Raw genomic sequence first — 27,122 nt, 5'->3', positions numbered from 1 at the left:
TTCTTCAGGCGGGCGGTAGCTTTTTCACACTTTTACTGCCAATAATTGCAGGACTTGTAAACAGTTTTCTCTAGTGAGAATGGCAAAACCCTATAAATTGACTCCAATAGAACTCGCTATCTCACCCGTCGAACACTTTGAGGACAATCTGTGTAAATTCCTCGACACTGACACTATTGAGGATGATAAAAAACTGATTTTACTTAAAGATGCACTTCGCCGAGAGGACGAACACTATCGATCAAAGTCCACTGCTGATCTTAAAAAAGAATGATATCCTCAAGAATCACCTGCTGCTGCTGTTGGAACACAATTAAATAAGTAGTAATTGTTTTAATTTTTATTTAACTTGGTAAATATAAGGCCCAAATATTCGCGTGACAAAATAACACGACTCCTAATCTATCTCTTGGAAAGTGATCAAATTCAAGTTGAGAGCAATGGGGAAAGGATTATAATTCAGGGCAAGAGTTATAATCTACTTGATTTAATGTATGACATGTTTACAAATCGTAAAGGAATATTATAATATGACACTCGTCTATACAACTTTCTAAATACATTAAACTTCCCCAAAAGTATTATTGGCAATAGAAAAATTCTAAAAAAATTAAATGAACGTGCATCATCATCATCATCAACATTAAAATATGAACTTGAAGAAGAAGAAGATTTTAAATCAATTTTGGAAAATACTAGCACACCACTGATAGCTGGACAAAAGCGAAGACGTATCAAGTAAACGTCTCCGTCACCAGCAGCAGCAGCAGCAGTCAGTATACACAAGGGTAGCGGACGTTACACAACGTGTTTACGTTCAAAATGGCTGAAGTTCTGAAAGGTGTTTATGAAAATATTGGCGAGGCGGGGAGTTTATGTTCCCCCACAACTCTTTCCAAAGTCACGGGTGTTCGCACTAAAAGTGTACAAGACTATCTACAAAATGAAACAAGTTACACTCTGCATAGAAATCACAGACTTCGTGCCAATCAATATCGAAAAACTAAAGCCTTTTACCCATTGGATATAATGCAAACAGATCACCTGACTCTAGGTGAGCTTCAAAGACGTCACAATACACCGTACAAGTACATTCTACTTGCAATCAGTTTTTTTAGTCGCTATGCATAAGCAATTCCATTGCGATCCAAGAGAGGTTTTGAAGTTGCCCGGGCCATTAAAAGAATTCTCGAAAAGGATTCATATAATAAAATTCAAACGGATCACGGTAGCGAATTTGTTAATCCTCATGTTGCAAAAGTACTAGAGACATATAGTACACTGCTCTATCATAGTCACAGTCCTATAAAGGCTTCATTGGCCGAACGATTGATAAGAACTATTCGACTTTTAATTTCAAGATATTGTACATTAAAAAATACACCAGCTTTTATTCATGATCTAGATAAAATCATGTTGATTTATAATCAACGACCTCATCGCTCATTGTCCAACTCTACACCAACGGAAGTTCATCATTCGGATCATAATACAATTGACACCTTTCTTAAACAATATTCCAATGAATCAAAAGTCAAGAAGAAGAAGAAAAATAAATTCAATGTTGGTGATACTGTTCGAATTAATAGAACAACTAATGTTTTTGAAAAGGGGAATTACTTGTGGTCCACTGAACTTTTTATAGTTTCAAAAATCCTATACACTAAACACATAACTTATCTCATGAGTGAGTCAAAATATTTGTTTAGTCTATGTATCTCTTACGAATCTTAACTACTAACAGTTAAAATGCGAGGGAAATATTTAAACTAGACAATATATTAATTACAAGTCCTCGCATGTAAAAGAAAAAGATACTAATTCGGTTGCTCGTATAAAGATCGTGTGTTTATTCTTGTAGCGGTTTTGAAGATATTTAAAATTAACAATTATTTCTATTTAACTTTCATGTCCAACGTTTCAGATCCTCTCTACAATGACTTGAATACGACAAGTTATTTTTGGACAAAACTCTCACCCGCCATCAAATTTGACGGTGCATATGAAGTGGCCCTTGTCGACTGTATCCTCAAAAATACCTACGACATCCTGAGAAATGATCTCGTGTATTATATAAAAGTTATACCATTCGTTTGGACTATGAATGGATTGGGCTATGCCGACTATGAATGGGTTGAAGCACTTAAATCTAGTGACTATCCACATGTCGGATTGAAATATATTGAATATGATAATATGAGGGATTTGTGTCGTACAATCAATAGAAAAATCTCATATCGTCTGAATGGTACATTCAATTTTAATTATTCATTGGAACATGATAGGATTTACATTAGCTCACCTGTTGACACTGAAACAATTATTCTCACTGACAATTTGAGAGATGTTCTTGGCTTTAAACAGAATATGATCCATGGGAAAAATGCTGGCGCTGTTTACGGGATGGATCAAGTTATTTTTGCTGATTATCCACCTGGTTTTGCCTCGGACTCTTGAATATTTCTCTATGCATCCTTTGTGTAAACGTCGAGAGTTGGTAATTCAAATGTACCCCTCCTGCTTGTTCTTGAACGAAACAAATGCAACTAACTTTTTTACCATTTTAATATATGTCATATTAAATATATACTCATAAACAAGTCATCTTTCTAATACTGCATTATAACACTAACACGTGAATGTGGTGAACACATATAAATAGCCAACGGCTGAGCAGTGAGTACAGGTCATTTACAACCCAGGTTAAACTACGGTACAAACACCTAAAAAAATAAACAATATAAGAATTACATTTGTCTGTCCCGATATCGATTGTTATCTTGGTGCTGTGAGTCCACGTCAAATAGGCACTGGATTGGACTATTACAAGGGGCGTACTACAATGTCTGACTATGGTCTTGGTAGCTGGTTTGCTAAGCTATTTCGTTCTGCACTACCCCTTGCCAGAAAATATCTTGTACCTGCTGCATCAAATTTTGCAGCCTCCACACTACCGGACTGGGGGTCGGGCAAGAATTTCAAGGAGAGTGTTAAAGAAAATATTAGATCTTCAGCAAGAGCCGTTGGTTAACAATTAAAATCTAGACAAAATGGGGAGGGATTGCAAAGGATGCGTTCGCGTCATTCACTCATCAGTCTCCAGCCAGGCAGGAAGCACAGGACATCAACAAGGACTTTGAGAAATAAAACAACAAAGACCAATAAGCAACAGAAGAAGAAAAAGAAGAAGTTTGTTAGATCAAAGAAGGATTTCTTCTCTTAAGATGACTTATCTCCCTCACAAGGAATCATATCCATCAATCAGTTCCTCATAGAATCTATTCAATGCTGAAAATGTTGATGTCAGTGTCAAGTATGGCTACTATGAACAATCTCATCCCCAACAACCCCTCTCGGAAAATATACAATTTCAAATATTTTACAATGAAGACTATTTCATTGGTTTGTCATCAACATTTATTGATTTAAATGTTGTGGTGAAGAAAAAGTCAGATAATACAATTCCAAATGCCGGCGATGGTCTGTCCTATGAAAACTGTATTCTACACAACCTATTCAAACAAGTTAATGTATTTATTAATGGAACATTGGTGAGCACTAGCAATAATTTATCCAACTATGCAAGCTAAATACAATTTATGATGATGACGCCAAAGGCGTACAAGGAGATGAGAGGAGAATCATTGGGCTATGAATATCGAACAGGTGTTGATACTGACGGTGAGTTGACTCCTGCAGTGACCCGGGAGTATCATCTAGTTGGACAATTAAATCATGAGATATTCAATATATCCCAATGGCTACCTCCCAATGTCAAGATTGACATAAAGTTGCAAATGGCCACATCGAATGTCAGTCTGAGAAAAACACTTCCTGCAGCACCCGATGCAAATTTTTTTATCACATCGGCAATTCTCCATGTTCGGAAACAACATGTTCTGAGCTCTGTTGCATTGGCAGTGGAAAAGCTAAGAGCCAATGGTAACAAAATTAAACTTCTAGTCCCACATACGATCACCAATCAACGTCACATTGCCAATGTCTATCGTATATATAGCGAGTCATCGTTTATCAATGGAGAAATCCCATCAACAGTGTCTGTGACCTGTGTGAATAGTGGCAGTGCCGTTGGATACTGGACTGAATCCCCCCATGATTTTAATTTTTTCGGTCTATCTAGTCTTGTGTGTAAGGTGAATGGTATTCCACTGTACACTCTATCATTTGACAAAAAATCCTATAGAACTCTGTACGAGTTGACTGTGCAATCCCTAGATCAAGACTCTCAACTATTTGAAAATGGAATAACTGAATCAATGTTTTCAAAAAATCATGGGGTTATTGTTTTGGACTTGTCAGGCACACAGGATATAAGCATAGTACGAACTGGGAATGTACGTTTAGAGTGTAAATTTGACGATGCTCTGACTGAGAGTATCACGCTAATATCACTGAGTCAATTTGAAACCTATTGGGAAATCACAACTGACGGCAGTGTTCTACTAGACCTTGCACCATGAACACAAATCAAATAATCAATGTATTTAGTACGGATCCATACGTGTCCCAGTACAATTCCTAGTGCATACTTTCTGACTTCATTGAAAAAATTCCAGGTGATAACAACATCCTCATAATTGTTTATCGTAGTCCATCGACTTTGACAATTGGTCATGGGCTCTGCATCTTTCAAACAGTGAAGACTATTGAATTTTTTGATCCTCTTGGCCTATCATATAAATTCTACGCTCCATACATCAGCAAATTTATTGAAAGCAGTGGGAAAACCATTATTCAAAATCAACGAAGAGTACAGGATTTAACGACTAAGACATGCAGCTTTTATGCACTGCTCTTTTTTATATTCAGATGTTGTGGGTATACCAGCAGACAGTGTCTCGACCTCTGCTTTGACTTGCCTAGATTTAACGACTTTATAGCGGAGAATTTGATAAAATTTGTTTATATTTTTTTTTTTCGTATACTAATAATACATTGCCACAAAGATTTTTGTGAAATTTTTTATTAATAAAAAAAATTTATATAAATGATAAAACGACATTTCTACTCTTTAGATTTCATCCACTACTAGGTATTTGTCGACAACAACTAGTGCAGGTAGATTATTTGAATTCACAGTGTACTGATTCTGATGTACTGCAATGTCAGGGTCACATTTTCTACAGTCGAGTGTGACTTCACTCTTGTCATATCTCTTTGTAGAGTCAATGATACTATTCACATTCATTCTATAGAATTCACATGTTTCAATTTGTGTATTTGAAGCAATTTCACAAACAGTGTCCTCAAGTGTCGAATCACATTCCGTCACTGCCAAATAAAAATCAGTGGGCTTATAATCATAACACCCATTGTCTTCACAACGTTGACGTAGAAACCATATTCTCTTGTTGTTCCAACAGTTGAATCGTTGACCTGGTTCCTCCTCCCAGAACAATCTAACACCACGACGATACCAATCTCGTAGCAATACACTAAAAGCCCGGGTAGGATTCTGTCCAATCATAACGGGATATGTACTCTCCCATTGCTTACATTGTTCATAATGACAATTGGAGCATAGGTGACCTATATGATGAGAGTCACACACCTCTTCAAGACAGGAATTACAGTCCTTGATTTGTACTGCATATAATCTATGCAATTTACATTGGTTGCATAATCCACACTTTTCATCATACTCATCAATCATTGTACAATTCTCACATGATGACCAACTACCCAGTGAGTACATACATAGTGGACAGGTATGGAACATTTTGTCATGTGTTGACGCTCTCACTGCCACAATGAAACTGAGCTAGCAACATCAAAAAATTGCCCGAGATAGAGAGAGAGAGAGGAGTAAATCATCCTTGAGCACCATCTTTCTTATGAAAAAAAGTCCTAAATTTCTAAACTAATGTTTAAAAGCATATCCACAATATCGTTTTGCTGTGTCGTGATCAATATATCAATAAATTGTGTAAATGCATTTGGACCACGATGTAGAAGCTTCATACACTAGTATAATGATGGAGAATAAGTTTTCATTATATCGACAAGCATTCCAAGAGAAAATATATTACTTTGAATATAAAAATATAGAAAATCATCATCTATAATCAAACGTTTGTCAATAAGAATAAGATTACTCATGATTAGATCTTTCTCTAAACTATCAATTTTTTATATTCCTAACTATCTCAAAACCAACTTCAGACTAATCAGAATCTCTTTTTGTACACGAGATATACGCTAGTCTACTATAGAAAAAAAAGAAAAAATACCATTGATTTAGAAACAGTTTTATTGAACATAATTACAATAATAATATTCACTAATGCATTTTGTTCTCATCAATATATTTCGATAGAACATCTAATGCTGACCGAAGTTTATTTATATGGAGAATATTTACTTTTCCAGCAAAACACAGCTGTTCCTCTTGCTTAAATTTGCTTAATGATATCACCTATCTAGCATACATAGTGTCCAATTCAAGACATAGTCTACAACCAGCAGTTATTTCCACAGCCACATTGGGTACTCGTATATCGTTGCTGCTGCTGCTGTCGGTTCCATCATTAATCTCCAATAGTGTAAATGCACCACTCATTTTTTTTTTCTCCACTAATATCCTTTCAAATAAAAACTATTCTCTTTGAATGCAATTCTCTTACTAATATTAATCTTAGTGAAAACTGTTCCTTTTATTCAAATCCTAATCACCAATCTAGTTATAAACGTTCCTCTTGGCAAAGAGTGTGATGACCTGCAACTACTAGAAAAACCTGTTTGTACGGAGGGGCCATAGAATTCAAAAGACCTAATCTACTAACGCCACCTAATATTTGACGATTTGTTCTTTTGTTTAGCCTACCCTAAACTATTGTGTGCTTGTCTTTCATGTACTTTAAAAAGTAGCAGAGGGTAAGGACAGCGGAATTTTGTCAACAGTTGACCTATCAGCTTAAAGTCAACTAGCTAACTTAACCTTCTAACAAGGGTGCTCATTGAAGAAAAGTTTGGGGGATGGGGGCAAGGACTTTTGTCTTTTCTTATGAAGACAAAAAAAACAATTTTAAAAATTTAGTCGTTTGCATCTCTTTTTTCTTTTTTTATGAAAACACCAAAAAGCTATTTTTGAAAATTTAGGAGGGAAATTCAATACCCCCTACCACCCTTATAGTGGCACCGCTGCATGCCAAGATTTTCTCAAGCTTATCATCGCCAATTCTGTGCAGACTGAATTTTGACCCAAAGCAGTTCTCAAAAAAGCAGATTAATAATCACTTACAGAGGAGTTTCAGCTTGAATCTTGTAAAACTACAGACCTTATTATGTAATACATATCTAACACAAAATTTTAATATATAACTATAGTAATTGTCCAATTTTTTGGAATATAAATTTTTGCTTAATAAATTCTCCAGTAGTTTGGAATTCCTATCTGCCCATGTTAAATCGCCGGAAATCCAATTCTTGTAATTTTCCGATTGTTTTTGCTAAAAGCCGTATGCGTTTGAGCTGCAACAACATGGCGTGGTAAATCAAAAGCGCTGTTAAACAACATAAATTTTAGAGCAGAGAATAACAGTTTTTCTTAGCGATAGTTTATATAGTAATTTAGCATTCATAAACTTTTTTGTTTAGTGCAAATGCAACGATACTTATTGTGAAATCCAAAAGGAGCGGATTGATGTGTGTCGACCGCTCGTTCAAGCGGCCATGCGTAGTACGGCTGCAATGTCTTGCAACGTTGCCACATACCTTTGTTTAGCAGACGCTGAATGTCAAACAGCATTAGACTTTTATAATCGGTATTGCAGAGCCATGTTTGATGGACGAAAATGTACTGGAAAATGTAAAAATTCAATCAATATTCTTCGTAAGCAGGAAAAATCTGAAAACTTGTGGACTTGTCGATGTGACGGGACTGAAGACTATGATTGTGTAGAGATTAGAGAAAATATGGCAGGGTTATGTTTCAAGAAGAAGCATTCAACAACCACAATATCAGTGAAAGATCTCGTTCCTGTTACACCTAAAACATTTCCACCGACAACCCTCAAAGAAGTTCAAAAAGCAACAGAAAAACCCTCAGATCGGACTAAAGTGCCTAAAAAGACACAATTTGAAAAAAAAGAAAAAGATGAGAAAGTACCTCAGTCCAGTTCTGGATCTAAACAAGTGATCAGTCTATTACCAATTTTTATTATCTTGCCAAGTTTCGTTTTTAGATGAGATGGTACACATTCAGATTTATTTCCGGTAAGTAAATTATATATCATATCCTAATTTATATTATTTTACTTTTTTTCCGGGGGAATAAGCCTAGCACCCTAAATGCTGGATGATGCAGACAAAGTCTTATGAAAAATATGAAGAGCCTTCCTTCATGTAGGCCAAAAGTTTTGCATTAGTTCAGCCTAGTTATAGTTCAGCCTAATTTAAAAAGATCTATGCTAAACTTAATCAAACATAGTTTGGCTCAAGAGTTAAGAATACTGCAACAAAATGAAGCACCGTGATTATCGTAACTCTTACTTAAATCCATATAAAAAAGGAAAAACGATTACTGACTCCGATAGCAACTCCGCTACCACCCAGTGTCTTTGGGCAATTATTAAGTAGGGCAGTGCCATTTAAAAATGAGGTGGAACAGTCTTAAATATCTTGAAGAATGTAGGAAGTATATAGGCTACTATAAAAAAACTTACTGACTATAATCGGCCTAATAAGAGTATCAACGTCAATAACTATATCGTGGAAAATACCTCGTGAAAACCCCCTCATTCAAACCAGATTAAAACACTCCATTAAATCAGATTTATCAAATCTTACTCGACTGGAGGAGGAACTGTGTTACGCAGCTGTGTTGAACTCAAGTGACTTTGTCCTGCAGCGAGGACAAAGGATCCGAGGACTAAAATATTATAAGATAAGAAACTAAGCACTATTTTATTCTAGTGAAACATTGGATTGTGTTTTTTAAATGAGAAGTTTAGTTTGTTTATTTATTTATTGTAACCCGTTTGTAAATAAAAAAAAAGGAAAAAAAATGATAAAGGGTGCCAGAAAAATCTTGGGACGGCAGGGCCCCTGGATCCGACACTGCTTACAACGAAAGATATATTGCTCTGTTATATTGTTAAATTAACTAGGGTTCATTTAAATGGAAGTTGGATTTAATCAGGGTGGATTGAGCTTAATTTTGGGGCTGGGGGATGGAGGATGAATTAAATGGAATTATGATATAGGGTTGAATTAAGTAAAGTTTAGTTGAATGGGGGTTGAATTAAATTAGGGTTGAGTTGAACAGGGTTAAGATGGGTAGGGTTGAATTACAGCGGAACCAAGGAAATAATCTCTTAGGATCACTTCGGAGACCCCTCTCCAGACAAACTTCAGAAAATTGTGCCAAAACTGCAAGTTTTTATGTATTTTACCCTGAATGTTTCCGTGGGCCTCTTCTAATACCTCACCTAAATTTGTAACTGTGTTCAGCTATGATAAATAATTTCCATATAGACTTGGGTACATAAACATGGTTTTCAGAGGGGGGGGGGGAGAGTTTTGATAAAGAAAAGAAAAAAAAAACAAGTAAAATTGTAAAAAAAAAATGTCAAGAATCTAAGGATTTTGTGCCGTAGAGGCCAGGTTGGAAGTCCTCCTCTCCCGCATGCGTTACTAGTTCATCATGCCTCTGACTTAAAACAGACTCTGTACTAGCCATGTCATTACCGTATTGAGCCATATTAAGATAGCGTGTATTTGCTGTATTGAGCTGTTGTTTATCAAACCATAAAACCAGATTCATGCATTTTTAATTTTAATTGCTCAGAGATTACAATACAGTCAAAAATACTGACTGCGCTTCATTATTATTCCTTCTTTACAAATCGCCGACTTATTATTACATCTTTTGTACAATGAATAATACACATAGACTATATAACCAGTGTAATTACCTTCGCGGCTTTTGAGTATAAGGTATAATGTAATATGCCTAAAATAAATGCACTGTGGTTTAAATTTAACTTGAAAATCCCAAGGATATTTTTTGTCATCGTTTGTCCGCCTGGGTTGAGGGTAGATCCTGCCCAGTTTCTACCTGCATAAGCTCGTGCGGGGACTGTCATTCAATAGCAGCAGGTGCGTGGGGATTAAACCGACTCGATTAGTAAAGTATTAAATGCCCCTAAGTCATAACTACTTAAGGGGCTGTCAACTTGCTTTCTCAAAAGTAGAATTTAAGAAGATCTCGACACTTTGATATTTTGATATATTTATTTGACTTTAGCAACAATTTACATACAAAAATCAATATGATTCACCCAAAAACAAACGATTGACGTGGGTTGAATCAGGTAAAAAACACATACATATAACATCATTTAAATTCACTATAATAAGAAAGAAAGAGAGAAAAAATATAAATTGATTCCAATACAGACGTACCAATTCACGGAATATGGGGGGGAGGCCAGCATTCTGTAGATTATTAAAATAAAACTACCAGGAAAAGGTATTTTAAAATCTAGGGGGAGGGGCAGTTCCTCTCCTCCCCCAGTTGGTGCTCCTAGGCCAGTGTCTTCAGTGACAGAGATACAATAAATAAGATTGATTTATATGGTAATGGGCCAATATCTGAATAGTTTTGTTTTTCTCTTCGTACTTGACTTGGTATACTTATGTAAAGTAGTTGGGATACAAAGCAAGTTCAACCAGTAGCCTACTGAAAAACAAACACGAAACAAATTGCTTGAACGGTGATTGAAATTAAACAGAATACTTCTTTGAATAGAGAATCATGAGAATACACACTTAGCACATTGTACACAAATTTAATTTTAAGTTTTGATACTTTATAAATTTAAACTAGGTACTCTTGTCAAATACAGGACGCATGAAAGAAAGACCGCATCGACATCTCACAGCCGGTATTGATAAACAGGTTTCCGCGGCATAGTGAAATATTGCTCACTCCGTGACAATGATTTAAACGTTAGTTTTTTGGGATTTAGGGGGACTAAAAGGTAGCTAGGTTAGGTTAGATTAGGTTACATATTTAATATATGCTATGCTTTATCCCCACCCCCTGAGGGTTCTCTGATATACTGAATCTGATGGAATAATTTTCATTAAGATCCCTTGACTTTTGGGGGATGTTTCCACCCTTTTTTTAAATCAGGCAAATTTTCCTTGGCTCGTAGCTTTTGATGGGTAACATTAAACTCAGTGAATTATATATATTTGGAATCAGTATAAAAAGCAAACTCTTTTGATGCATTAACGTTTATCAAAATTCCTTTTTCAGAGCTTCGGTTACTATGTAAAGAACTCCTGGTACTTGGGCACTATATGGGCCTTTACAAGGAAACCAGTCACGAGAAACTCGTTTTTGACGGGTTAATTCAAGAGGCCATTATAGAGTAATGCAATACATAGCGTGGTTTTCAATGCGTTTACGATATTTAGACTGTTGTTTTTTAGGGGTTTAGGGGGGGGGGACGTACCTAGGTGAGGTTACGTATTTAATATATGCTATGCTTTACCCCACCCCCCCCTTAATGTGCAAATATATAGCCCAGATTTGTTCATAAACTATATATTTTCATCCTATTTTGTTTTATTTCATTAGCATTAACCAAACTTCAATTCTCGCACGTGTCCTGTATTTGAGAAGAGTACCATTAAGCTAACACCCGACCATATGGCATCCAAAAGATTACCAAGGCTAACTGTCCAAAAAGCAAGAATCAAACAGTTCGTGGTAACGAAGTGTAAGTAAGGAGTGATGTGGCTCAATAGTAACCGAAACCCAAAGAAACAGAGTCTTGACAACAATACATACATCAAAAGAATCGAATTTTGATGCTTAGCCTATTTGAAATGTCTAAAATTCATCAAGTTTTATGTTACCCATGTCAAAAATTTACGAGTCTAAAAAAAATTCCCTAATTCCTGAAAAGGGGGAAAAACACCCTCAAAAATTGAATTATCTCGATGAAAATCACACCATGAGGTTCAGCATATCAGAGAAGCATACTTCAGAGGTTTCAAGATTCTATATACAAAAATATGGAATTTTGGAGTTATTGCCAGAAGCAAGATCACGGATGTGTTTATTTTTTTATTTTTTCAGTGGTGATCGTATCGAACCAGTAATCCTAGAAGATAGGAAGAGGTTATTTGATCGTAAATCAAAAGTTCTAGTGTCCTTTTTAAGTGACCACAAATATTGGAGGGCAGCTAGACTCCAATATTTGGAATCTAGTTAGATTTCCACGCCCCTTTTTCGCCTAGGTTGTCTGATCAAAATTTTGAGATAGCCGTTTTGTTCAACATAGTTGAAAGATCTAGTAACTATGTCTTTAAGGGCGACTTGACTTCCTCAGCTTACTGGGGAAGGGCTGCAAGCTATTAACTTGCCCTTAGTTCACATATAGTATTGGCTATTGGGAAGTGTACAGATATTTTTTTGGGGAAGGGGGATTTTTCTGGTGGGTAGGGCGGCCTACGCTAGAGCATGGGCGCCCGTATGGAGGGCAGAGGAGGGCTCTAGCCCCCCCCCCCCCCCTGGTTGAATGATGCTGCCTTATATTTTTATATTTTTGTTCTGAAGTTTCTATTAAGCAGCATTGGAAGTGCCGACTAGATCAGGTAAGCCCCCCCTAAAATTCACCTTATGGGCGCCCATGCGCTAGAGGATCTTTCCATGGGGGAAGGGAATTTTCCATTGAGGGGGGTGTGGTTTCCTGGCATTATTTAAAAATGATCAGAAAATAAGTAAAAAAAAACAAGTTTTTTCAACTGAAAGTAAGGAGCAACATTAAAACTTAAAACAAACAGAAAATATTACGTATATGAAGGGGGCTACCCCTTCCTTAATACCTCTTTCTTTACGCTAACGATTTTTTAGAACTTCTAAAAAACTTATTATTCTAATCAAACGGCTCTTATGTTTCAGGAGTGATTCTTAAATAACTGGAACAAAAAGTCGAACTTAAGCGTAAAGAGCGAGGTATTAAGGAGGGGGAAGACCCCCTCACATACGTAATAATTTCTGTTCGTTGAGTTTTACTGTTACTCCTTACTTTCAGTTGAAAAGACTTGTTTTTTTAATATATTACTATTAATAACTGCTTTTGGCACGAACCTTCTTTTTTGAAAGTCTTAGCGGAACTTTGTAGTCTAAGTGGTATATAGTAATGACATTTACTCTTTTATTGTGTGTTTTCTCGTTTTGATGGTGAGTTGAATTTTATTTAAAATCTAAGGGGGATGGACAATTTTTCCTAAGTTTTTTCTAATTGAAATACAAAAAAAAGATTTTAAAATGAAAATACCAAAAAAAACGGTATTCTTAGAAATATAGGTGGAGCAACAAAAATTTAGGGGGGATAATGCCCCCCCCCCCGCAATTGGTGCCACTGTTGCTGAGGGCAGATATTAGATATGCGTATGAAATACTTAATTGGTTTTCTTTTTAATTAAGATTTCATCAGTACATAATCTTCTTCATTGTTTGAGTAGCAAATTTTGTATTTGATATCTGAAATCCAGTCCGAACCCTGTTAAATAGTAAAAATAGTAATAGTAATAGTAAATAGTAAAATAGTAATAGTAAAATAGTAATAGTAAATAGTAAAAATAGTCTAAATAGTAAGAATTGGTTTCCTAGTGATTTGTCATGCTTTTAAATTGCTATACGCGAAAAGTTGCTTAGGTATCCCCCTAAGCACCTTAGCTATTATGAAGCCAGGAATGTTCACAAATTTGGGTAATCATGATGTTTTGTTGAAGCTCCAATAAAGGTCAGAACCTTTGATGCGAAGCAAGCACGGAAGCTCAGCTTAATGTGCCTTGCTGTAAAGGTCGTAAAGATCGATTCATTCATTAATCATCGTGTATAGTCACCTTGAGGTTACGGCGTTGAAAGATAGTAAATTTGATTACTGTTTACTAGATTTTTATCCGTTTTTGCTATTCGCGAATCACATTGTAGTCACAGCTGTTGATTAAAAATCAAGCAGTTCGGTACTTGTGCATTATACGGGCCTTTCTAAAAAGTCAAGTTTGGTTAATGCTAATGAAATAAAATAAAATAGGATGAACATATAATAGTTTATAAACAAATTTCGGCTATATATTTGCACATTAGGGGGGGGGGGTGCGTGGTAAAGCATAGCATATATTAAATACGTAACCTAACAAAGGTCCTTTCCCCCCCCCCAAACCCCAAAAACAACAGTCTAAATATCGTAAACGCATTGAAAACCACGCTATGTATTGCATTACTCTATAATGGTCTCTTGAATTAACCCATCAAAAACGGGTTTCTCGTGACTGGTTTCCTTGTAAAGGCCCATATAGTGCCCAAGTACCAGGAGTTCTTTACATAGTAACCGAAGCTCTGAAAAAGGAATTATGATAAACGTTAATGCATCAAAAGAGTTTGCTTTTTATACTGATTCCAAATATATACAATTCACTGAGTTTAATGTTACCCATCAAAAGCTACGAGCCAAGGAAAATTTGCCTGATTTAAAAAAAGGGTAGAAACATCCCCAAAAAGTCAAGCGATCTTAATGAAAATTATTCCATCAGATTCAGTATAACAGAGAACCCTTCTGTAGAAGTCTCAAGCTCCAATCTACAAAATTGGTGAATTTCATATATTTTGCCAGAAAGAAGACCACGGATGCGTGTTTAGTTTTATTTTATTTTTTTTTCTTAGGGGCAATCGTATTGAACTAACGGTCCTTGCAGATCGGGAGTGTAAATAATTTCTTAGACCACACTGCTTTTCCATTAAAAACAAAAAAAATTTTTTAAACACGAAAAAGGGGTTTTATTTTTCTAAAAAGAATTGAAATAAAAAAAAATTATTTTGTAAAAAAACCTACTAAATTTTCGGCCCCACATCCGGTATCCTTTCTCAACGGAAAAAAAAAAAAAAATAAATAAAGCAAAAAAAAAAACCAACTTAAATTAAATTACAAAAAAAAATACTAAAAACAAAAAGAGAAAAAAAAGAAAAAAAGAAATAAAAATAAAAAAAAAAAAGAAAAAAAAACACATATTAATTAAACACTTCCATGCACTGAATGTCTTTCAACTGGCCTCCTCTCAGTATATAAATGGAAATATATTAAATAAACACTTCCATGTACTGAATGTCTATATTGATTATACTCGCCTCCTCCCAGTATATAAATTGAAATCTATAAAAAATGAAGAATATATTTATACTTAGACCAAAACAATAAAAGGTCAACTAACCCCCCGGTCCATAACCCTTAATTAAATTTCACAAGTTCATCAACCATTTTGTGAATTATAAATTGAATGGATTCGTTTTGTTGCAAGCTTAGCTGCAATTCGTTTACTATTCTCATCATTTAACCCATTCTGACCTTTGTTCGCAAGGTCATCTTTCGTTTCAGAAATATTATTAAAATCAGTATTGGTTGAATATCTTGCCTGCATTTTAATTAAACTATTATAAATTGAATTGATCCCAAATTCCCCTTTATCTCTATTGATGCTAGTACCCCCAGATATTATCTTTTTTATTTCTATAATTTCCCTGAAGCGTTGTAAAAGTCCTACAGACGTATCTACTATTTTTGTTTGATCAAATAAAATACTGTGATGAGGAAAATTATAAAGGTGTTCTGCAACCGCTGACTCAAACGTTTCTGGTGTTTTGTTTTGTTTTAGAGCGTAATCTATTGCATTCTTGTGTTGTTCTAGCCTATTTTCTAAAGTTTGTTGCGTTCTACCCACATATAATTTTCCACAAGAACATGGAATTTTGTATACTCCCTTTTTCAAATTTCTCGGTATCTTGTCTTTCCCTTTATTTAACAACGAGCTTATATTATGTCCTGATTTAAATGCTGTATTTATATTATGTTTTTTTAATTCTCTTCTTAATTTTTGTGATAAAATTGGTACAAAAGGCAAAGTTATGTAATTTGTTTCTTGATTTGACCCATCTTCTTTTAATATTTTTGGCTCCGTCAACTTTTTTTTCCTCTTTTCAATTATTTGAGAAATCATTTTTTCCGGATAGCCATTACCTATTAGAATATCCTTAATAAAAATTAGTTAATTTCTTATGTATCCTGGTGATGCTAATTTTAATACCCTATCCACTAAAGAAATAACCACACCCCTTTTTACTTGGATCGGGTGATTTGATGTGAAAGACAAATAACGGTTGTTACTAGTGGGTTTACGGTAAATTGAAAATGCTAGTTCATTATTATGTCTATGGATCAAAATATCTAGAAACGGTAACTTATTCTCTGTTTCCTTTTCAATTGTAAAAATTAACTCTCCTCCCAAATTATTTAAATGTTCCAAGAAACCTTCAATTTCTGATTCCCTGTAATTCCAAATAACTAAAATATCATCCATATATCTGCCCCAAAATTTAGGTTTTAAAAAATATGTTTCTATAGCTAAATTTTCAACATACTCTACATAAATGTTTGCTAACAACGGACTTAAAGGCCCTCCCAGTGCTAAACCCCTAATTTGATGGTAAAAATTATCTCTAAACTTGAAATAGTTAGTATATCTGCTAGTTATTTTGACTAAATTTAATATAGTTTCCAGTTCAATTCCCGAAGGTAATTCTTCTATCTCATTTTTTCGTTCCTCAAGTTTTTTGGATAAAATACAAAACGATTTATCAAAAGTAATATACGTATACATGGATTTTATATAGAAAATGAACAATCTAGATTCTTCCGATATTTCTACACTTATAAGTTTGTCTTTTAAAAATTTCGAGTTTCTTATATACGAATTTTGGAGATATAATAATGGTTTAAGTGTCATTGCTGCCCATTTCTCTATTTTTACCGTTGGTGAATTTGTTGTTGAAACAATAGGTCTTAAGGGGATGCCTGTTTTATGTATTTTTGGCAAACCATATATTCTAGGGCAAACTGATCCCCTTGGAAAGAACTTGTGATACATCTGGGGTGTGATACTTCCATTTGTTTTAAGGTCTTCTAAATCTTTTCTTAATCTTTTAACATACAAATTAGTTGGGTCCGAGTTAAGTTTTTTATATGTTGAAGTATCACTTAGAATTGTTTCTATTTTACTGTCATAATCATCTTTTTCTAGTATTACTACTGTATTGCTCTTATCCGCTTTCGTTATTATTAGAGAATCATCTTTTTTTTAAATCTTTAAAAATTTTAATATCTTTGTTCTTAACTTTTTCTTGATAACTACCAAAATCTGTTAAAATATTTACTACCCTTAGTCTTAATTCATCTACATTATTTACATCTTTTGGAAACTTATGAATCCCTGTTTGAATCTTTGAAATAGTTTACTCTATCGGTACATTTTTACGATTTAGTCCGAAATTTATAACTATTTCAAGGATGTTAGGTTGTTATTTTTTTAAAGAATTTTTTCTTAAATAAATCGCACCATGACCTGGGACATAATTATGCTTATAAAGTTATAGTTTTTGTTTTTCTTTGTCTCTGTTGAACTGAAAAAATTCTTTGTTCAGTCTGAGATTAGATAATATGAGAATATTTTTAAAAGAATTTTTAATGATTGATATTATTTGTTTGAAATCATTTGTATTAAGGAAATTACAAAGGCTATATTTTAAACAATATATTTCTTTTACAACTTGTGATCGCTGGAAACGTTTATCTTTCAGCACATGGTTTAGGTTTAGTAAATTTACCTTTCTCGTGTGCTTTTCTTCATTATATGTATTAAAAGTATAATTAAAACGAAACGATTTTGGAATTAGTTTATTTACTTTGCACTTTTCTAAAAACTTTTGTTGTGTAATTATATTGGCATGTTTTTTTGCTAAATTCAAAAATAATAAAATTGAATTGGTCTTTTGCCACCCGTAGGCTAGACGTAAATAATTTCTTAGACCACACTGCTTTTCCATTAAAAACAAAAAAAAATTTTTAAACACAAAAAAAGGGTTTTAATTTTATAAAAAGCATTTAAATAAAAAAAAATTAATTTTGAAAAAAAGCTCCGAATATTTGGGCCCCACATCCGGGAGCCTTTCACAACGTAAAAAAAAAAAAAAAAAATAAAGCAAAAAAAAAAACAACTTAAATTACATTACAATAAAACAAAATAAACACATAAAGATAAAAAAAAGCAAAAACGAAATAAAAATGTAAATAAATAATAACAAAACTCACATATTAATTAAAAACTTCCATGCACTGAATGTCTTTCAACTGGCCTCCTCTCAGTATATAAATGGAAATATATTAAATAAACACTTCCATGTACTGAATGTCTATATTGATTCTACTCGCCTCCTCCCAGTATATAAATTGAAATCTATCAAAAATGAAGAATATATTTATACTTAGACCAAAACAATAAAAGGTCAACTAACCCCCGGTCCATAACCCTTAATTAAATTTCACAAGTTCATCAACCATTTTATGAATTATAAATTGAATGGATTCGTTTTGTTGCAAGCTTAGCTGCAGTTCGTTTACTTTTCTCATCATTTAACCCATTCTGACCTTTTTTCGCAAGGTCATCTTTCGTTTCAGAAATATTATTAAAATCAGTATTGGTTGAATATCTTGCCTGCATTTTAATTAAACTATTATAAATTGAATTGATCCCAACTTCCCCTTCATCTCTATTGATACTAGTACCCCCATATATTATCTTTTTTATTTCTATAATTTCCCTGAAGCTTTGTAAAAGTCCTACAGACGTATCTACTATTTTTGTTTGATCAAATAAAATACTGTGATGAGGAAAATTATAAAGATGTTCTGCAACCGCTGACTCAAACGTTTCTGGTGTTTTGTTTTGTTTTAGAGTGTAATCTAGTGCAATCTTGTGTTGTTCTAGCCTATTTTCTACGATTTGTTGCGTTCTACCCACATACAATTTTACACAAGAACATGGAATTTTGTATAATCACATTTGCAAATTTATCGTTATCTTGTTTTTACCTTTATTTAACAACGAGCTAATATTATGTCCTGATTTAAATGCTGTATTTATATTATGTTTTTTTAATTCTCTTCTTAATTTTTGTGATAAAATTTGTACAAAAGGCAAAGTTATGTAATTTGTTTCTTGATTTGACACATCTTCTTCTAATATTTTTGTCTCCGTCAACTTTTTTTTCATCTTTTAAATTATTTGAGAAATCATTTTTTCCGGATAGCCATTACCTATTAGAATATCCTTAATAAAAATTAGTTCATTTCTTATGTATCCTGGTGATGCTAATTTTAATACCCTATCCACTAAAGAAATAACCACACCCTTTTTTACTTGGATCGGGTGATTTGATGTGAAAGACAAATAACGGTTGTTACTAGTGGGTTTACGGTAAATTGAAAATGCTAGTTCATTATTATTTCTATGGATCAAAATATCTAGAAACGGTAACTTATTCTCTGTTTCCTTTTCAATTGTAAAAATTAACTCTCCTCCCAAATTATTTAAATGTTCCAAGAAACATTCAATTTCTGATTCCCCGTAATTCCAAATAACTAAAATATCATCCATATATCTGCCCCAAAATTTAGGTTTTAAAAAATATGTTTCTATAGCTAAATTTTCAACATACTCTACATAAATATTTGCTAACAACGGACTTAAAGGCCCTCCCATTGCTAAACCCCTAATTTGATGGTAAAAATTATCTCTAAACCTGAAATAGTTAGTATATCTGCTAGTTATTTTGACTAAATTTAATATAGTTTCCAGTTCAATTCCCGAAGGTAATTCTTCTATCTCATTTTTTCGTTCCTCAAGTTTTTTGGATAAAATACTAAAAGATTTATCAAAATGAATATACGTATAAATTGATTTTATATATAAAATGAACAATCTAGATTATTCTGATATTTCTACACTTATATGTTTGTCTTTTAAAAATTTAGAGTTTTTTATATACGAATTTTGGAGATATAATAATGGTTTAAGTGTCATTGCTGCCCATGTATCGATTTTTACCGGTGGTGAATTTGTTGTTGAAACAATAGGTCTTAAGGGGATGCCTGTTTTATGTATTTTTGGCAAACCATATATTCTAGGGCTAACTGATCCCCTTGGAAAGAACTTGTGATACATCTGGGGTGTGATACTTCCATTTGTTTTATGGTCTTCTAAATCTTTCATTAATCTTTGAGCATACAAATCAGTTTGATCTGATTTGAGTTTTTATTTGTTTAATTATCTCTTAAACTTATTTCTATTTGACTATCCTAATCATATTTATATATTATTACAAATGTATTTCTCTTATACGCTGTTTTTATTATTAGAGACTCATCTTTTTTTTAAATATTTTAAAATTTTAATATCTTTGTTCTTAACTTTTTATTGATAACTACCAAAATCTGTTAAAATATTCACTACCCTTAGTCTTAATTCATCTACATTATTTATATCTTTTGTAAACTTATGGATCCCTGTTTCAATCTTTGAAATAATTTCCTCTATCGGTACATTTTTAGGATTTAGTCCAAATTTTATACCTCTTTCAAGGATTTCCGTTTGTTCTTTGGTTAACTCCTTTTTGCTTAAATTAAACACCCCAGGGCCTGGGAAATAATTAGGCTTATACATTGATAGTTTTTGTTTTTCTTTTTCCCTTTTTAACTGAAAAAAATTTTGGTTTAGTCTTTCCTTAGATAATCTTAGAATATGTTGAAAAGAATTTTTAAATATTGATATAATTTGTTGGAAATCATTTGTATTAATGAAATTACCAATGCTATATTTTAAACAATCTATTTCTTTTACAACTTGTGATCGCTGGAAACGTTTATCTTTCAGCACATGGTTTAGGTTTATTAAATTTACCTTTCTCGTGTTCTTTTCTTCATTATATGTATTTAAATGATAATTAAAACGAAACGATTTTGGAATTAGTTTATTTACTTTGCAATTTTCTAAAAACTTTTGTTGTGTAATTATATTGGCATGTTTTTTTGCTAAATTCAAAAATAATAAAATTGAATTGGTCTTTTGCCACCCGTAGGCTAGACGTAAATAATTTCTTACACCACACTGCTTTTCCATTAAAAAAAAAAAATAAAATTTTAAACACGAAAAACAGTTTTTATTTTTATAAAAAGAATTTAAAAAAAAAAAAATTAATTTTGAAAAAAATCACCTAATTTTTCGGCCCCAAATCCGGTTTCATTAATAAACGGAAAAAAAAAAAAAAATAAATAAAGCAAAAAAAAAAAAAAAAATAAATTAAATTAATAAATAAAAAAAAAAAAAAAAAAAGTTAACAAAAAGAAAAAACGAAATAAAAATGTAACAAAAAAATAAAACAAATCACATATTAATTAAACACTTCCATGCACTGAATGTCTTTCAACTGGCCTCCTCTCAGTATATAAATGGAAATATATTAAATAAACACTTCCATGTACTGAATGTCTATATTGATTCTACTCGCCTCCTCCCAGTATATAAATTGAAATCTATCAAAAATGAAGAATATTTTTATACTTAGACCAAAACAATAAAAGGTCAACTAACCCCCGGTCCATAACCCTTAATTAAATTTCACAAGTTCATCAACCATTTTATGAATTATAAATTGAATGGATTCGTTTTGTTGCAAGCTTAGCTGCAGTTCGTTTACTTTTCTCATCATTTAACCCATTCTGACCTTTGTTCGCAAGGTCATCTTTCGTTTCAGAAATATTATTAAAATCAGTATTGGTTGAATATCTTGCCTGCATTTTAATTAAACTATTATAAATTGAATTGATCCCATGTTCCCCTTCATCTCTATTGATACTAGTACCCCCATATATTATCTTTTTTATTTCTATAATTTCCCTGAAGCTTTGTAAAATTCCTACAGACGTATCTACTATTTTTGTTTGATCAAATAAAATACTGTGATGAGGAAAATTATAAAGATGTTCTGCAACCGCTGACTCAAAAGTTTCTGGTGTTTTGTTTTGTTTTAGAGCGTAATCTATTGCATTCTTGTGTTGTTCTAGCCTATTTTCTAAAGTTTGTTGCGTTCTACCCACATATAATTTTCCACAAGAACATGGAATTTTGTATACTCCCTTTTGCAAATTTCTCGGTATCTTGTCTTTCCCTTTATTTAACAACGAGCTTATATTATGTCCTGATTTAAATGCTGTATTTATATTATGTTTTTTTAATTCTCTTCTTAATTTTTGTGATAAAATTGTTAAAAAAGGAAAAGTTATGTAATTTGTTTCTTGATTTGACCCATCTTCTTCTAATATTTTTGGCTCCGTCAACTTTTTTTTACTCTTTTCAATTATTTGAGAAATCATTTTTTAAGGAGAGCCATTACCTATTAGAATATCATTAATAAAAATTAGTTAATTTCTTATGTATCCTGGTGATGCTAATTTTAATACCCTATCCACTAAAGAAATAACCACACCCTTTTTTACTTGGATCGGGTGATTTGATGTGAAAGACAAATAACGGTTGTTACTAGTCGGTTTACGGTAAATTGAAAATGCTAGTTCATTACTATTTCTATGGATCAAAATATCTAGAAACGGTAACTTATTCTCTGTTTCCTTTTCAATTGTAAAAATTAACTCTCCTCCCAAATTATTTAAATGTTCCAAGAAACCTTCAATTTCTGATTCCCCGTAATTCCAAATAATTAAAATATCATCCATATATCTGCCCCAAAATATAAAAAACTCGAAATTTTTAAAAGACAAACTTATAAGTGTAGAAATATCAGAAGAATCTAGATTGTTCAGTTTCGATATAAAATCCATGTATACGTATATTCCTTTTGATAAATCGTTTAGTATTTTATCCAAAAACTTGAGGAACGAAAAAATGAGATAGAAGAATTACCTTCGGGAATTGAACTGGAAACTATATTAAATTTAGTCAAAATAACTAGCAGATATACTAACTATTTCAGGTTTAGAGATAATTTTTACCATCAAATTAGGGGTTTAGCAATGGGAGGGCCTTTAAGTCCGTTGTTAGCAAATATTTATGTAGAGTATGTTGAAAATTTAGCTATAGAAACATATTTTTTAAAACCTAAATTTTGGGGCAGATATATGGATGATATTTTAATTATTTGGAATTACGGGGAATCAGAAATTGAAGGTTTCTTGTAACATTTAAATAATTTGGGAGGAGAGTTAATTTTTACAATTGAAAAGGAAACAGAGAATAAGTTACCGTTTCTAGATATTTTGATCCATAGAAATAATAATGAACTAGCATTTTCAATTTACCGTAAACCCACTAGTAACAACCGTTATTTGTCTTTCACATCAAATCACCCGATCCAAGTAAAAAGGGGTGTGGTTATTTCTTTAGTGGATAGGGTATTAAAATTAGCATCACCAGGATACATAAGAAATGAACTAATTTTTATTAAGGATATTCTAATAGGTAATGGCTATCTGGAAAAAATGATTTCTCAAATAATTGAAAAGAGGAAAAAAAGTTGACGGAGCCAAAAATATTAGAAGAAGATGGGTCAAATCAAGAAACAAATTACATAACTTTGCCTTTTGTACCAATTTTATCACAAAAATTAAGAAGAGAATTAAAAAAACATAATATAAATACAGCATTTAAATCAGGACATAATATAAGCTCGTTGTTAAATAAAGGGAAAGACAAGATACCGAGAAATTTGAAAAAGGGAGTATACAAAATTCCATGTTCTTGTGGAAAATTATATGTGGGTAGAACGCAACAAACTTTAGAAAATAGGCTAGAACAACACAAGAATGCAATAGATTACGCTCTAAAACAAAACAAAACACCAGAAACGATTGAGTCAGCGGTTGCAGAACATCTTTATAATTTTCCTCATCACAGTATTTTATTTGATCAAAAAAAAATAGTAGATACGTCTGTAGGACTTTTACAAAGCTTCAGGGAAATTATAGAAATAAAAAAGATAATATATGGGGGTACTAGTATCAATAGAGATGAAGGGGACTTTGGGATCAATTCAATTTATAATAGTTTAATTAAAATGCAGGCAAGATATTCAACCAATACTGATTTTAATAATATTTCTGAAACGAAAGATGACCTTGCGAGCAAAGGTCAGAATGGGTTAAATGATGAGAAAAGTAAACGAACTGCAGCTAAGCTTGCAACAAAACGAATCCATTCAATTTATAATTCATAAAATGGTTGATGAACTTGTGAAATTTAATTAAGGGTTATGGACCGGGGGTTAGTTGACCTTTTATTGTTTTGGTCTAAGTATAAATATATTCTTCATTTTTGATAGATTTCAATTTATATACTGGGAGGAGGCGAGTAGAATCAATATAGACATTCAGTACATGGAAGTGTTTATTTAATATATTTCCATTTATATACTGAGAGGAGGCCAGTTGAAAGACATTCAGTGCATGGAAGTGTTTAATTAATATGTGAGTTTTGTTCTTATTTATTTATATTTTTCTTTCGTTTTTGCTTTTTGTTCTCTTTATGTGTTTAGTATGTTTTATTGTAATGTAATTTAAGTTGTTTTTTTTTTGCTTTATTTATTTATTTATTTTTTCCGTTGAGAAAGGCTCCCGGATGTGGGGCCGAAATATTCGGAGCTTTTGTGCATAATTAATTGTTTTGTAGTTCACTGCTTGTTAGAAAATTAAAACCCGTTTTTCGTGTTTAAAAATTTTTTTTTGTTTTTAGATCGGGAGTGTACTGATCCAGACGGAAATTAAGAGTTCTAGTGCCCTTTTTGTGCAACCAAAAGGATCCGAGGGCAACTGATCCCCCTCCCACGACTCTTTTCCCCCAAATGCATCCGATCAAAATTTTGAGATAGACGTTTAGTTCAGCATAGTTTAAAGGTTTAATGACTATTGGACCAACCACAGCCTCTCGAGAAAGGGCTGTAATTCGCCCACTGTTTACATATAGTATTTGCTATTGGAAAATATACGCATTTTTTTTTGGGGGGGGGGGTAATTTTCTGTAGGAAGGTTTTCCATTTGGAGAATTTTCTGGTTTAATTTTCCAGGGGAAATTTTACACGGGGATTTCCTGGCTTTCAAGTTTTAATGTTGCTCATTACTTTCAGTTGAAAAAAGCGTTTATGAATGACCCATATTCTTCTTTGATTTTATGTCAAACTTGCCCTGCAAAAGCAGACGAGAACTTGAATTAAATAGACTACATCAACAGCAGTCTGTTACCAAGCAGTCAATAAAGAAAATATCCGAAAGACTAGAATTTGCTATTCTAAGCAAATAAAGTTTGCTAGAATGAGCGCCTGTCACGGTTCCCAGGGCAACCAACAGCGGTCAGTTGTATTCTGGTAGTTATTGTTAGTTCAAGGTAGTAGCCTACAATACTAACTTGTACTTATCATTTTTCTTTATTTCATTAAAACATCAAGCCACCTAACGTCAACACATCTGCGCACCCTCCTCCTAAACCCCAATTCTTTTGAAGTTTTCCTCTTTACTTCCGTCTATGCAGTTCCAGTTTCTTTGCAATCCTTTTTTTATGGCCTCTTCAGTAGGGGAAGGGGTGCTATTTCAGGGGGAATGACGTCACAGCCATATGACCATTTCTAGGCCAATCAGAGGGCTAGAATACTACCGGGACAAAACCACAAGAATACTAACGGGAGTGACATCACTGGACCTCCATGAATTATTAGCATTGGATTTGCGCAATAGCCCCGAGAGGTCTTAGCAACCACAAAAGGAAGCCCTTAACATACTAACGGAAGTGATATCACTTGACTTCTAGGAATTTTTAGCCTGCATTTACGTAATATTGCTTTGTCGAAATCTAACTACGCATTATCTGTTTTTGTTATGATTCCAACTGTATAAGTTGTTTGCGCTTCAAGCCTAAGATATCAGTTCTTTTGAAGCACAGTTGCCAAAACAATGGAACCGTCAGAGATTAATTGACAATTTAGGGATTATTTGAACAGGAGAGATTTACAGTTTCTAGGTTGTGGTCGCTATAAAATACAAGTTCCATTTTTCAATATAGAGGCTCCATTAAGCGTTATAAATGTGTAAGAAAAAGATCAGAACGTCTTTCAGGCCTCATCTTTGAGAGTTAGACAAGCGAACGAATTGAACATTCAATTCTGACACTTTCTTGCTTAACATTATCAAATATGATAATTTAGAATATTATCTTTTTAAAAGTTTCCCATGGTCTAAATGTTTCCTGGTTATAACTTCTTTATTTACACACCTTAGGCACTTCCACTTCAACTGTTCATGCAAACATCCAGCAATAAAATCAATATTAAAAAGTAAATTATCACCATTTAAAAAAATTATGCTCGTCAAAACTTCTATTTCCAAAGACATTTTTTGACCAACTAATTGAAATTGTGAATACGGGTATAATTGAAAATGTGAATACGGATAAAATGTGGAAATGGGTAGAAAATGTGATATAGATTGAAGACATTTGTGAAACATTGAATTATTCCATATTCTTAATGCGTGAACTAGACACAGAAATTAAATTTTAGATGGATCTATGCCCTTCTTACTCAAACTTAGCTGGTGGAAATATAAAGGGTGACTTATGAAAACATTAGTGTTTTTTTATGGAGGTGAGGGATGATCCGAGGGTTCATAGGGTACATTCCTACGCCCTTCTTTTTCAAAATTAGCTGGTGGAAATATTTAACAATGTAGGCGACTTATGAAAAATTTAATATTTTTTAAGGGGGTGGGAAATGATCCAAGGGCACATTGGGTACATTACTATGCCCTTCTTTTTTCAAAACTAGCTGGTAGAAATAGTAAAAAATGTAGGCGATTTATGAAAACTCTAATATTTTTTAGGATGGTGGGGGATGATCCAAGGGCACACTGGTTACATTTTTATGCCCTTCTTTTTTCAAAACTAGCTGGTAGAAATAGTACACAATGTAGGCAATTTATGAAAACTTAAACATTTTTTTTATCAAGGTAAAGACCCTATCCCAAAAGTTGAAAACGTTTCCCAAGATATAAAGAAGAATAATATTTACACTTATTATAGACCAAGTAAAACTATCAGTTCCCAAATTTATCAAGGTAAAGACCCTATCCCAAAAGTTGAAAACTCTGGTGACTACAGAATTTTTTCGGGAGGTAGGGGATGATCCGAGGGCTCAT

General features: G+C 33.0%; 1 protein-coding gene across 2 annotated transcripts in view; it reads left to right on the top strand.

Annotated features, from left to right (window-relative positions):
- LOC148943127 (growth arrest-specific protein 1-like) overlaps positions 1-27,122 on the top strand; it is a 113,530-nt gene that overhangs the window by 72,522 nt on the left and 13,886 nt on the right. For both annotated transcript variants that reach the window (XM_089102280.1, XM_089102279.1), the window contains exon 3: positions 7,618-8,235. In XM_089102280.1, coding sequence (XP_088958406.1) covers positions 7,618-8,208 — 591 coding nt within the window. In that variant the 3' untranslated portion in view covers positions 8,209-8,235. The remainder of the gene's footprint in view (positions 1-7,617; positions 8,236-27,122) is intronic.

The sequence above is a fragment of the Artemia sp. Qi Xiang Cuo genome, chromosome 16, assembly GCF_049724085.1.
Source record: "Artemia sp. Qi Xiang Cuo chromosome 16, ASM4972408v1, whole genome shotgun sequence".
NCBI lineage: Eukaryota > Metazoa > Arthropoda > Branchiopoda > Anostraca > Artemiidae > Artemia > Artemia sp. Qi Xiang Cuo.
This window is presented reverse-complemented; position numbering and strand designations above follow the sequence as displayed.